Here is a 14696-nt window from a genome sequence, read left to right on the forward strand (position 1 = left end):
CACACAGAATGTTCTAGGACACAGCGAGTGTACTACACACGCCCTCGATCTGTCTTACTCAGTTGGGTCCGATGAGATCCGGTTTCTGCTGTTGCGGGTTGCGTTGATGGTACGACACAAACGTTTGCTCACCCTGCTGACTCAACGGACATTTTCAACCTCTTAGGATCCGCGATTTCATTAAGGATCCGATGTTACATATAAAGCGCGTTCGCGAAGCATCGAATCCGAATTTAACAGCTGGGACGGGTTTTCGCAATCACACGGATCAGTTTTGTGCCGTTTGCTGTCGTTGGGACAGGTATGGGTTTCGCGGCAGTTAAACAAACCAATAGCGTGGCAGCTACATCATACCATGCAACGTCCACCACTGCCACCACCATCACGACAACAGTAGCAACGATAAACTGCCTTAAACGAGGAGCCTTGCGTGTGCAGTTTGCGATTTCGGATTTCGGATTTCTGTTCAGTTTCAAATAAGCGCAAACTGATCGGCGTGAATTCTCTTTTCGGATCATAGCTTTATTGAAAAGTCACATTATGATGTATATAGACGAATGTTTTTATTGTAAGTTAGTGGAGGTGTATGGACATAATCATATAAAAAACCCACCACCTGGAACTCGGACTAGACAAAATAGTGACTACGATGGCAATCAGTTTGTGTGACATTAGCATATCTTTAAAATTGTATTTTATTAAATAACCATTTTTCGACTGTATTTCAAGTATGTTTTTTCTGTGTCAGCTTCATTTGAAAATATCAAAAGCGGAATAAACATGTAAGGTACTGAGACCCATGATCGAGGTGAATGTGGAATTCGGGATTCGAGAATACATATTTATTTATGTATAAATCCCAGTATTTCCTGAATACGTCCAGGCGACATTCGTAAGTTTTATTTAGCATTTAAATGTTCTTTAAAATGAATGAGATATAGAAAGTTATGTCTGCTGGTATATTTTCCATTCAAGATAGGAAATTTCCAAATTGAAGCCCTGGGTTATATTTATGGTTTAATAATTTACTTACCAATTGGGTCAGTTTTCAATATTCACCCAGGACCCTCTTGGGAATTCTTGGATTGACAAACCTCAGCAATTAATAAAAGCGTTTGTGTGAAAGAGTGATTACATGATTTGGTTGATGTTGTTTGTTTGTTTGTTTGTTTGTTCGTTCGTTCGTTTTTTTTTGGTCATGGCTTCTGTTTCCCATCACGAAGACCATTGTCCAATGTGAAAACAATATGTGGTAAATACCTATAGCAGGACTGTATTATGGGCTAAGCAATTTCGCATACGATCTATTTAGTATCTGGATGATTTCAAGAATGTCACTTGTTCCTGGAGGCTTACGAATAGAAATTCCAAGCATTGTGTATATCCACGTGTTGTCTGACACTAGGGGAGCTCTTGAGCAGTTGTGCTCAGCTGATAAAAGCGCTATATGAATCTATAATTATTATTATTACTACTATTATTTCCTCTGGCAATGACATGAATCTTCTATATCGCTTCTCTTCTTGCCTTTCCGCTAAGCGACGTCCGCTCTCAACGTCCGCTCTCGGAGTGTTTGCCTTTTCAGAAAAAGATATTCGCAACTGATTTTCCTCCTGCGTTACATTTCTTAACTTACTGTTGTAATTCCTATTCTCCAATTCAGACAACGCTAGGAGGGAACACACTACGGCAGCTTGTACAAGACACGGAGTGGTTGTAGCAACAGGTTTGTATACCAGTGCCCCAAATATGTACATTCAGAGGCGTTTACTCATAACGCTGGTTTGTCTGCAGATACGAACTGATGAAAACTCACTCGGCCATTAAAGCATTTGCTTCAGGATAATCTGTGCCTCTTAGCAAATGTACTGGCCAGTCTGCAACAACAACAACAGCAGAGTGACTTTAGCAAAATATGGTATGTTGACCGTATGGAACCTGTTTGCCGAAGCTGCTCATCAATCAAGCAACAGTATCCATGGGGATCGTGTGTGTCATGAAAACTAGAACCCAGGGTGTCTAAAGACGAGAGAAATATTTAGGTTACATACTAAGGTTAAATGCTGGTATCTCTAATGGAAACCCGTTCAGGACAGTTCCTCAGCAACTGATGCTGGTCTCACAGAGAGAAACCCTGGTCAGGAGAGGTCCACGGCAACCGAAACCTGACGTCCAGGGCCCGGTTGTAGATCTTTATATTATCAACAGTCGGTCCAACTTGATTTTATACAGCTTATTGCGGTGTTAAACAACTAACAAACAAACACAGCCTCTCTTGGATGCAATGGAATGCTCCTGGCAAGGCTTGTGAAAACTTTGCTTCAAGTCTTTGTCACTACATGTACATAGAGTCGATGGAAATATACCGTGTCAAAAACGTTGGACCGTGGGTATGATGAAGACATATCGCTTAATCCGTATATGGTACTGACAGGTCCTTTCTTCAGGCTCTCACGGCCGACTGTTTTAATATTCAAATATAAAACCTACACATTCCGATCAGGACCCACAACTTATTATGATTCTGTGTGCTACGGGCCTGGAGTTTTTCAGGGTTAATCGCAAACAGTGGTTACATGCCCAGGGAGGCCCTAGATTTGTCACGTATGCTTTAGTGTCGCTGAAGCCCTGTGAGAACTCTCAGGAGTCATTGTCCCCCCATTCTACGTCTCTCCGCAGCCGACGTTTATGTCAAGTTGTGTAAGACTTCGGCGCAGGAAATGCATGCCAGTTGAATATGATATATTCCTTCCTGGTATGACAGAGAGTGTGTCATGCATCCGGGTGCATACAACTTGATTCGTGCACTTAATATCTAACAATGCAAACACCCTTTGTTTGCACATGTGTTAGATTGATTAATATTGCATTTGTGAGTGGTCTTGTTTCATCCTGTGTGTTCCTTCACCGTGGTATAAATATACTTCATGCCTATAACGCCCATATGATTTGATGATCTCAGTCACATTATGAACGTTATTCAAGTACTCAGTATCCTGGTTGTGGAGGTTGGTTATAACTGCAGCAATGGACATGAATGACCCTTTGTCCAATCAGTTTATAGGCCCGATCCTGATATGATATATTTATCCGCTATATGTTTTTTCTGCTCACCTGCCTCATTACACCTGTGGATAGAAGGTCGTTGTTCGATTCCCATGGTTTGATACCATAAAGCGCTAAACATGGTACTTATTGTTCACCTGCCTGGTCATGGGGGATTACACAAATGCTCGTCTAGGTATAAAGTCTTATAAGGGTACCAATGTTGAACTGCATAATATCTTAGTATCTCAGCACAATAATATCAGCACAGATTCAACACACACGCACACGCACACACGCACACACGCACACACACGTGCGCGGGCGCCCACGAAAGCAACAGACACACATGCAGCATTAAAGGCGCAGTAAACTTTAACATAAAATTTCCATCCTCTCCTTCCTCCAAATACTGGGTGTCCTAAATCGATTGTTAAAGTGGGGTGCACAATCAAATTTACTTTTGGGCGATTTACTGATAATCCAGCTGGTTTAATCATCAGATTTTATACCAATCCAGGCTTGGCCGAGTCAGCTATTCTCAAGTCTGTCGGAATGGCGTATTTAAAGACGTAGAACTCGACATACGAATCCACGCTAACAACAAACACGCTATAGAACATATGTAATATTGAAAATGAAGGATTTTGTTATCTCTTTATATACTTCTGTGCCGTGAAAGTAATAGTTTTGTTAGCATGTGTACATTTTGTTATTATTCGAAAATACTGTGAAGACATTGTGTCCCTGGTGACCACATACCCATACTCCCTTGGAAAACTGACATGGCATGGCGAATGCAACAACTTGGAATCTTGGGCAATCAAGACAAATTTATTGCATTACAACAAGATGCATGTCATATTACTCTAAATAAATACCGAAAACAGTGAAACATTCAAGAAAAAATTACGATTAAGTTAATTTTTTTTTTATCTTAAATGATCCTCAAAAAGAAAAAAGAAAAAAAATCAAAGCCAGTTACACGCGTCAGTTGAACGTTGCCCTCCACCCGTACCTGAGTCAGACGCGTTTCTAACTGATCAACAGTGTCCTATGCGTTGCTCTGCAGTTCAGGCAAGGCTGGTACATATTTTCAGATACACAACATATTTAACAATATAAACTTTGGTAAGATATCAGCTCAGAGATTGTTTGTCACTCACAAGTTTGGTCATTTTATGATAGTCTCAAATTGATATTCCAGCGCAAAAAAGCCAGCATTATTTTTTTTATTTCTGCAATTTAGATCCCTTCCAAAAATGTGTATTTAAGTTGGGTGACTATGTAACCAGGGCCCAGGTCCACAAAACGAACGTACAACTAAGGGGATCGTAACTACCATACTTGAACATAGACTTACGACTGTCGTAGCGCTACGATCGATTTCAGAAACAGGGCCTAGATTTTCGAAGCTCTCTTAGCGCTAAGATAATCGTAAGTGCCATATATTAACATAAACGTACCTCTATCTTAGCGCTAAGAACGTCGTAAGTTAATGCAAATCTATGGCACTTACGACTGTCTTTGCTCTAAGAGAGCTTCGAAAATCTAGGCTCAGGGCACTGGAGTGAGTCTGGGTAATCATCAAGATTGTTCATGCAACCTCCCTCTTTGAAAGCGATGAGGCAGAATATGCAGTAAGTCACAGTGAGATTCCGATTCCATTTTCACAAGAAGACGCGGAAGATCACCCATCGCCTTGGTTTTGTCCCTTTTCAACATTATGGCACAAGATTGTACGTTCCGATTAACCAGATGAGATAAACTGGCTTCCTGTCCCAGGGGTGGGATGATCCAGTGTAGCAAGTCAGGAAGGAACATCAGCTTCGAACACATCAGCGTCCACCGACCTTTGACCATGTCTTGTCACGAGTTTCCCGTCTACACAATATTCCACGTCCTGAACCGCCATTTGTTTTCCCGAGATGTGTCATGCCAGTTAGTGCAGAGGACCAGCCTCCGCCATCATGTCTCACGCCAACAGAAGGTCCAACTTGTGTCTTGTCTCCAGGCTCCCGCCTACAGAGTCAGCAAAATGCTCGAGTAATGTCCCACTCTTTCTTAAGACAAGGAATTAAGAGTCTGCGAAGTAGACCCCTGCCATCTTGCTAGCAGATTGTTCGGGTTCGTTGCCTTTTAACAGTGACAACCCCGATGTCATCTTTGTTTCTCTGGTGTGTCTTTTGTTCTTTGTGCACATGCAGTATAATAATGTAACTATGTTCATTCTATTTCCCTTTCCATGCTTACAGTATATACTAAAGACAAAGATTGAGAAGATTATGACAAGGAGGGCAAAGGATGCTGCTGTTATTATGATTAACGTAAGTGGATCAGCCCAGCTTTGTGATGAGGGACTTGGTGTGCTGGTTGGAACTGTTGAAGCTGAGCCTGTTCGGGTGGTAGATCCCGACGAACCTTAGATGGAAGATATATGTCATTTAACGTTTATTATTGATCATCCATTAAAGGAAATACCTGACAATGGGATCGATTACACCAGTTATTTTTAGGATACAATTAGGATGCGACTTCTTTTCATATTCAGAATCAGTGTGTCTATATATGAATGTGAATGGGTACTTGTCTGTCAAAGTTGCGGGTGTCACTTCACTATTTACACGAGTATCTGAATAACAAGAGTGAGTGAGTTTAGTTTTTCGCTGCACTCAGCAATATTCCGGCCATATGGCGGGATCTGTAAACACTCGTGTTTGGACCAGACAATCCAATGACCAACAGCACGAGCATCGATCCGCGCAACTGGTAACCGATGACGTGCCAACCAAATCAGCGAGCCTGGCCACCCGATCCCGTTAGTCGCCTCCTACGACAATCATGGGTTACTGAAAATCAATATTCTAACCCAGATCCTCGCGGGTCGAATAACAAGAGAGTATTTCGGGTTCCTGTTACCACCTAGGCCCATTTGTGATTTTCAAAGCTCAGACCTATGGACCGTGTGTTCATCTTCGGAACCACAAGCGCACTCATGCGCCAGATCCAACGATTCGGTTAAGACTGTCAATAATCACGTGCCTCTTCCTTGAGTAGACTGGATATTCAACAATCAATATACAAACTCACTTGAAAAGGTCCCCTTAGGCAGAGGTCCTCCTACGACAGGCATACACATCATATTCGGGTCCTTGCTCTTGGTCAGACACTCGTTCACCACCACAGTGACCTCAGTGTGGTTGGGGTAGCAGTAGGAGCACTTGATGCACGTGCTGGGTAGGTTCGGGTGGCGGTAGTATCCTGCAATGAGTAGAGAGTGAGTGTGTGTCTTAGAGGGCGTTCTGTGACCATATGAATATCAGTAATCGGAGGCTGACAACCCCCCAACTTCATTTACACTGTCATAAGCATTAAAACATATACATATTTGTATGTTTCTCACAAATAGCGACAAATCTTTAAGGTTACACTGTCCTCAAAAAGTGACGCCATCGGACACCTTGCCCCAATAGAAATAGCACTGACGTCACACAGTGTAAACAACATTCGTCACCACTCGCTCCTTTCCGTGACTTTCAAGAAGACGCAAGTCGCCATTCGGCTGGTCCCGGAATAACACGAGTTGGACACGAATGTAAATACAAACCAGTCTAAGCTGTTCTGCTTCTGCTAAGCTTTTCTGTTGTTTTGCACCACACTCAACCTAAATTGGATGAGACAATCCAGTGATTGACATCACGGTCATCGATCCGCGCATCTGGGATACGATGACATGTGTCAACCAAGTCAGAGAGCCTGACCACCAGATCCCGTTAGTCGCCTCTTACAAGCACAGGTAGATGGAGATCAATTCTAACCCGGATTTTGACGGGTTACTTGGGTGAGAGAGAAGACCGTGTGCGTGACTGAGTCTGAACCCTAATTCTAGAAACGTTCGTAGCCCTAAGAATTCTTAATTTTGATCGTAGCCAAAGAATGGGCTTAAGAAGTTCGTAGGGCTACGAACGTTTCCTGAATAGCTAGCCTTGCTTTACAGCACCACACTGACAATTATCTGTTATATCAGGGCGAATGAACTTGACGTTGGAAGACAGTTCAACAAACAATGACACCAGAGACCATGTAATAGATATTATATGGTTTCTGGTGAAACTAAGAAGCACGGGTATGATTCTGATAAAGCTAAATTCATCATAGGGCGAAAATGGACATAAACCCACAACCATGGGCAATTAATCACTTGCGCATTTTGGAATATGCTATACCTTCAATACATTCTCCACATTTGTAGTCATGGGTGTCGCTACAGTTTCTCTCTACTGTCACCGCTTTCCCACATCGACTGCACGGTATGCAGAATTCAGCTGACCAGTCAGAAGAGTACATGCCTTTTGCACACGGTTCGCACTGTGTGTCAGAGGTCAAGGTACATTGCCGCGACACAAAGGTTCCAGGTGGACAGCGAGAGCAGTTCTGGCACTTGTATCCCCCGCTTGAATATGTTCCATAGTCACATGACTTGCAAACCGTATTCGACTGGTTCGTGCAAGGAGAGGTTACCTCTGATCCAGGAGGGCAATAGGTACACAGCTTACAAGAACTGTGGTCTTGTGAACTAAAGTCATAGTACTGGCCTCGAGGGCATGGTGGCGAATTCTGTCCCTGAAAAGAAAAAAGACCCCGCTAGGTCACATGAAGAGAATATATGCCCAAGCACATGCCTACCGATACCATGCAAGACGCAACATCATGCATTTGTATATGTTGAGACACCCAATATATATACATCCATTAATAAGTTATCTTAGGTACATATTTTAGTGTCGACTTCAAATTCTTCTACTTTAATGTTGAACAAGCCTATGCAAAGGTGTGGTGAGGTTGTATATCCTAATGCCTCACACGCGGTAGGCAATTAGTAATCATCAACGGCGTTTTGGATGGCGTGCAAAGGAGATCCTTCCAGTCTCAAGCCAAACGATCTGTCCACGACTACAGAGGCAGTCCGAGGCCCGAGCTACCAAGCTTCCACTCCCCAGTCATCAGACCCTCTGTCCACGACTACAGAGGCAGTCGGGGCCCGAGCCACCAACCTTCCAGCCTGCAGACAGACGCTCTGTCCACGACTACAGAGGCAGTCCAAGGCCCGAACTACCAACCTTCCACTCTCCAGCCAGACACTCTGTCCACGACTACAGAGGCAGTCAGGGCCTGAGCCATCAACCTTCCACTCTCCAGCCAGACGCTCTGTCCACGACCACAGAGGCAGTCCGAGGCCCGAGCTAGCAACCTTCCCGCCTCCAGCCAGACACTCTGTCCACGACTACAGAGGCAGTCGGGGCCCGAATCACCAACCTTCCAGCCTCCAGCCAGACACTCTGTCCACGACAACAGAGGCAGTCGGGGCCCGAACCACCTACCTTCCACTCTCCAGCAAGACCCTCTGTCCACGACCTGAGAGGCAGTCGGGACCCGAATCACCAACCTTCCACTCTCCAGCCAGACGTTCTGTCAATGATCCAGACTTATGATGGAACCATCAGTCTTTTACTCTCCGGCCACACACTATCTCCTCTTTGACCATAAATGCAGTCAGATGATCGCACGATGGATACCTGACTACAGTGCCATAACTCTCCTCTCTATAGAGATGAATCTTTCAATTATTCTGTGCGTCCGCTCGCTTAGTCGCATCAGCATCAACCGTAAGATGGTTTAGCAGTTCCAACAGATCAGTAAATATTTAAAATCTGCATCCATCAAATATCGTGATTTAACCGGAATAGATTACACAGATATCCATAAGTTGCCCCCATCTCAACAGGTCCCGAGCAGTCTGGGTAGTACACAAGAATGAGTGAGTGAGTTGGGTTTTACGCCACTTTCACCTATTTTCCAGCAAGATGACTGCGGGGCACACCAGAAATAGGCTTCACACATTGTACCCATGTGAAGAATCGAACCCGGGTCTTCGTCATGACGAGCGAATGCTCTAACCACTTGGCTACTCCATCGCTTCTACAAGCGACTATTCAGTGGCTTAAGTGGTCTGGCCTGTCATCGTGTGGATCTGTGTTCACACAATCAATCACCGGATCACCTGATTCAAACATGAATTTTTGAGGGTCAAAGTCGTTTAGTTAGAAAACGATTTAGTGTGGTGTGCAATGATCAAACAGTAATTAGGACAAGGCTCCCTGAAATTAAATTTAAAATTACGACGACTGTAAAACTAGAATAAGGAAGTTACTTGGATACAACTGTGGTGGAAATTGTATTCTCAAACACAAATGATAAGCGGAACATGTGAAAGTAGATATGAGAAGTTGTGACTCATGATTTAAGAGCTATTTTCGAGAAATAGACCATTGGCGAATCCAAGGTGGGGTGGGGGTGGGGGTTCATTTGATTCATTTGAGGGGGGGTGGGGTGGGGGGGTGGTGCATTTCGAGATATTATTGACAATGAAATCCACCCACTTGGTTCATTTGACAGGTGTGGGTGGTTCATTTGACAGGAAGAGGAATTCACTAATATGGCAATCGGGGCACTATATTATTAATAAGAATATATTCTGCATAAAAGGGTACAGCTATGAAATCAGTACCCTCGTATTTCTCAACACAATTTTGTCAGCTGAATATATTCCAGTAGTATGAAAGTCTACAAGCTGATTTGATGATTTGGATACAGTGTCCAGTCATCTGGATCCTGTGTGATATGGTTAAATACATTGTCTTTTCAGATTTTTAATAAAATATGTCCACATGGCTTTTATCTTCTAGAAAGTTACTTATCTTCAGACAAACGTCACCCCACCTTACAATCTTACATTATGTCTTACAATCTCTCGTCTGAAACTTATACACATACATTTGAATAAGTACACTACTTACGTTTGTTGGTACATAAAATACAAAACTGATAAGTGATTTTTATTGTTGAGAGTAACAATATCCTGTCCTTAACATCGCATGAATGCATGTATATAACATTCAGATATTATTGATATTAGTTGTAGTCATATTTATCATAAATACATTGCTAAAATACAAATACCGTTTAGCAAGCTCGCTATTATAACGCGTCACAAATATTTTGTTATCTGGTGAAAATGGTGGTAACGCATTTGCACACACAACTTCCTTCGTAATGTGTTCTAGCAGACATATGGATTTCATTCTGGGCCCCGTTCCTGAAAGCGGTCATAGCGGTACGTCAGTCGTAATTCTCACACAGAAACACTGTCGTAGCTCTGTGATCGCTTTCAGTAACGGGGATGTGATCGTTATGATACTCTTCAAATCATACTTACCAAAGTTGTTGACATCGCGTCCACCATAATCAGAATGATTGTCAGTGCAGACTCAGAGCTGGAGGAGCAGCAACTCATCTTCAGGCATTGAAGTTCCGAATGACGTGTACTGCCGTGTTTATGTTTAGATACATGGAAAATACGTGTGTCTATATATAGTCTCAGAAACCGTGGCATTTCCGTTGCAGCTGGTCGCTCTCAACTAAATTCTAAATTTGCATCAGGCATGACAACATCATTGCTTTACTCACGCTGATTGACGCGATATTTGATTTTTATTGGTGGATTGGGGTGATAGGGATTTCTTTGAGGATCCCTTTCAAGAATGGTTATTTCTTTAACTTTTATGAAAGTTTTCAGTAACGGCAATGGGTGTTAAGTCTATAAATTTCTGACAGTGTTGATGCATGTCTTCGTTTTAGCTGGATCGATGCTTATGACTGCATGATTCATACTCATTTTCACACCGCCTTCATATAACACAGCAGGTGTTAAACTATACGAAAATGTATGTGTAAAGCAGCAGAAAAAGTTTGGGAGATCCTTAGGCATGATCGACCAGGAATTAGTAGGGTATTAAAGCTGAGGTACAGAAGCTCACCTTTATTCAGGAGCTAGATTAAACAGTGACGTTATGACTAAGAGTAGTCTTCAGTTAGCGACCATATACCCATATATTCTGATGCATCCATTTGAAACAACAAAATCCATTCTGGATAACTTGGTATCATTCAAGTCCAGCTAGAAACCATGCCTAGTCTGGTAATCATCAGCTATGAAGCTAGAGATGTCATAAGGTGTTTCTGTGCTTACATCATGGCAACCAGGTGACCTTACATGACTGAAAGATATAAATATATGATGGGGGCTGTTTGGGATAAGCAAAAATAATGAGGCTGTTACAGGGGTAATTCATTTTGTCTGCTACATATGATATTTGGCAGATTTCAAACCACATTGGCCATGTTGAACTGTTTTAAATGGAACTCAACCTGGTGTAACCAAGAAAATTAGCAAAATTATTTTGGTGTTATCATATTGGTATGTTCAGTATTTTTTCATAAGATAAGAGCTTTAAGTTCAGGTTTGTCTCTGGGTCACAACCCTTGACCCTTCCAGATAATGATGCCAAGGTGAGCTATATTTTACATTCATTTCAAGATGAAAAATCTTTTCAGTACACTCATAAAATCTCTCTCTAATTTATATCAGTTCATAGTCTGATAAACAGAAAGAACAAAGATATACAAAACTTTCATTTTATTTTCAAAGTATTTACATCAGAAGAATATACTTACTGAAGAGCATGCAACAATCCACTTTTCCAGTATATTAGAGATTCAAGTACAAAAACCTCACACTCTCAGAGAGAGACATCTACTGCCAGAACACAAACTCAATAATCTGGCCCCCTCAGCCACCACGGCTGCCACCAAATGTCTGACAACTGGTAGGCTAGATTTCATACTTTGTGTACGCCTCTGACAATTATGAAGAAAGGCATGTGTAAAAGGATAGCAAAATCTACAGCAAGTCTGAAATATAGGATATAAAGATTCATTGGTATAATCATTAGTGGTCAGACTGGTAACTGGCATGACAAAACATTGACAAAACATTGTATCAAAAATAACACAGACACACTCACACACAGTTGATATTCGAAAATAATATATCAGCCCTGAGAAAAATCATGGTGGTAATGAGCACATGAAACAGTTTCAAGACTGATGTTTTGCCACCTAGGAAGACAAGATAATCAAGTGTACAGACTGTGTACTGAGTATCCACCACAGGGGTACCACTAGGACGGATCCAAACGGGTGTGCGCACACCTCCTTTCCCTGGGAAAAAAATGTCCCTGAAGTACATTTCCCCCTAACCTTTGGAATTCATGATTTATGTACAACCACTCTTCCGAAATCCTGGTTCTACCCCTGTACCATGTTGCATGTAATTTGAGATGGAGGCTTTTAACTAGACAGGGGCCTTATAAAATGTTAAGCTTATTTGGACATGTACCAACATATAATTGGTGGATTCAACCTCAAGACATGAAGCTGTAAAGTGAAAAAAGGTAACGACAACCTAACAATGTTCTTAACTATCTTTGCAAGGGTTACATCATCAGCAATGTCAAGATCCACTTCACTATACTTGTTGCTAGTATCGATAGGAAGACATTCAGGCCAAAAGTCAGCTTCTTCAGTAAGTTTCAGACAAGGTGTCTATATAGCCAAAAGTGAATTCTGAGTGAATTACAAATTTTTACCATACTAAAAACTTGAAAAAACAACATAATGACTTAAGGAACATATTTAAAAAGGTTTCAGCATTTCATTACTCTCTTTTTAGTATGTTTCTCCTTTTTCAATATCACATTATCTCTATCTAATATATTATTCTCCTTATACCATCATATTATTCTCTTTTCAGTGTCACACAACTCTCTTTTTAATATATTACTCTCTTTTTTTATTATCATGTTACTATCATTTTAATATGTTACTCCCTTTGTAGTATCACATTACTCTCTATTTAATATATTACTCTCCTTATAATATATTACTCTGTTTTTAATGTCATATTACTCTCTATTTAATATATTACTCTTTTTTATTATCATCATATTACCATCTTTTTCATATGTTACTCTCTTTTTAACATGTTTCATTCTTTTCAATACTTTAGCATCTTGCTAAAATGTTGCTCTCTTTTTTCTATATTACTCTCCTTTTACTAGGAATTTTTTGATGACACTCATGGAGAACATTTTGAAAGATGGGATTTGAGACATTTTGCTTAATTGCTTAATTGGTTATTCTTTCAGCTAATACAATGCAACCTGAACCTTCTATCTATTTTTATATCCTGTCAATTTTCCTAAGATTCCTGTCATATGAGGTTAATGTTTTTTTCTTTTCCTTTGTTGTTTACATTCTGTCACTTTTTTCCACTACAGATCCTTCTTTATCTGGAACAAGAGTCATCAGAAGATGATATATCCCCCCCGCCCCCACATATTTGAAAGGACAAATCATCTGACAGTTACTTATTTTGTTTTTAGACCAAGTCTGAATTGTTTCCATGGAATTCATGAAAAGTATAAAAGCCATATATCTGTAATCAGAAAAAGTCACCATTTCAAGATCTGTCTCGTATATCTGCCAAGATCTTTTGAAAGATATGAAATGGTTTTCGAGTTGTGCTCCGGAAACGAAGTCAGCAACGTGTTCATGGAACCGAGAAAATAATACGTCATAAAAACCTGTAAATAGCAAAAGGCACCACTTTGGGGTCTGCCACACATATCTACCAAGTTTTACTGACAGATATTATGAAGGTTTTGAGTTCTGCTCCAGAAACGAAACACACCTCTCACTTTTGTGACAAAGTCTGAATTGTTTCCATGGAAACCGAGAAATCAAGAAATCACAAAAAAATTTAACTAGGAAAAGGCACCATTGCAGCTTCTGATTGGTATATCTACCAAGTTTTGCAGGAAAATAGTGAACGTTTTTATAGTTATGCACCAGAAACAAAGCACATCCCTTCATTTCGAGACCAAGTCCAAAACATTTCCATGGAAACCCAGAAAGTAATAAATCACAAAAACCTGTTAATACCAAAAGGCACCACTTTGGGGCCTGCCACACATATCTACCAAGTTTTGCAGAAAAATATTGAACAGTTTTTGAGTTCTTCTCCGGAAATGAAGCCCGCCTCCCCCCCATCAGACTAACACCAAATTGCCAAAACTATAGGTTGAGGCACAACTATAGGTTGAGATTATTATATCTATCATGCTTGGTCTAACAATATTGAAGGGTTTCTGAGTTATGCTCCAGAAACAAAATGATTACGGACGAACGGATGGACGAGGAGTTGACTATATCCCCCGACATTACATGCCGGGGGCATAAAAATGTTTTAACTTTGAAACTTGACTAGAAACCAGAGATGTTATTCAAATTACAGAATGTAACATGGAGATGCACGATTTGTTCCCAGACACTCCCAACAGTAGTGACAAGACACAAGTGTGGTCACTAAACATATTCTTCTTACAAACCAGTAATAACAAGCTTACGGCTAGAAACAACATTGTAAGGCCAGATTCTATTTCTTGTTTTACAGATTTTGGGGCCTCATAAAACCTAAATCAAAATAAAATTACCACTCAAAGTAATATTATTTCTCATTATTCTGAGTATTTACTTCTGGCACATGTGGGGCAAAAGACAATCCAAAAATGTTTTCATGTAAGTTTACAGTTCTGCTCAATAAAAACATGGGGATTTTATTTTTGAGATAGGAAAATTGTTTTTTATTTGTTTTTTCTTATTCCTAGAAATAATACGACTGGCTGATCTAT

General features: G+C 40.9%; 1 protein-coding gene across 1 annotated transcript; it reads right to left on the reverse strand.

Moving 5' to 3' along the window:
* Nucleotides 1-3725: 3725 nt before the first annotated feature.
* LOC137272711 (tumor necrosis factor receptor superfamily member 10C-like) lies at nt 3726-10429 on the reverse strand. Its single transcript, XM_067805095.1, has 4 exons — nt 10322-10429; nt 7272-7668; nt 6136-6306; nt 3726-5466 (listed from the first exon to the last, which is right to left on the reverse strand). Exons 1-4 carry the CDS (start codon nt 10397-10399, stop codon nt 5123-5125), a joined length of 990 nt encoding a protein of 329 aa, XP_067661196.1. The 5' UTR covers nt 10400-10429; the 3' UTR covers nt 3726-5122.
* Nucleotides 10430-14696: the final 4267 nt, after the last annotated feature.

The sequence above is a fragment of the Haliotis asinina genome, chromosome 2 (assembly GCF_037392515.1).
Source record: "Haliotis asinina isolate JCU_RB_2024 chromosome 2, JCU_Hal_asi_v2, whole genome shotgun sequence".
In the NCBI taxonomy this organism is placed as follows: Eukaryota; Metazoa; Mollusca; class Gastropoda; order Lepetellida; family Haliotidae; genus Haliotis; species Haliotis asinina.

Excerpts from the sequence above, each read along its gene's own strand:
- LOC137272711 (XM_067805095.1), bottom strand. The coding sequence starts at position 10,399 with ATGAGTTGCTGCTCCTCCAGCTCTGAGTCTGCACTGACAATCATTCTG. Across the intron at positions 7,669-10,321 it reads ACGCGATGTCAACAACTTTG|GGACAGAATTCGCCACCATG; the intron begins GTAAGTATGATT and ends TTTTCTTTTCAG. Across the intron at positions 5,467-6,135 it reads GCCTAAGGGGACCTTTTCAA|GTTCGTCGGGATCTACCACC; the intron begins GTGAGTTTGTAT and ends CTTCCATCTAAG.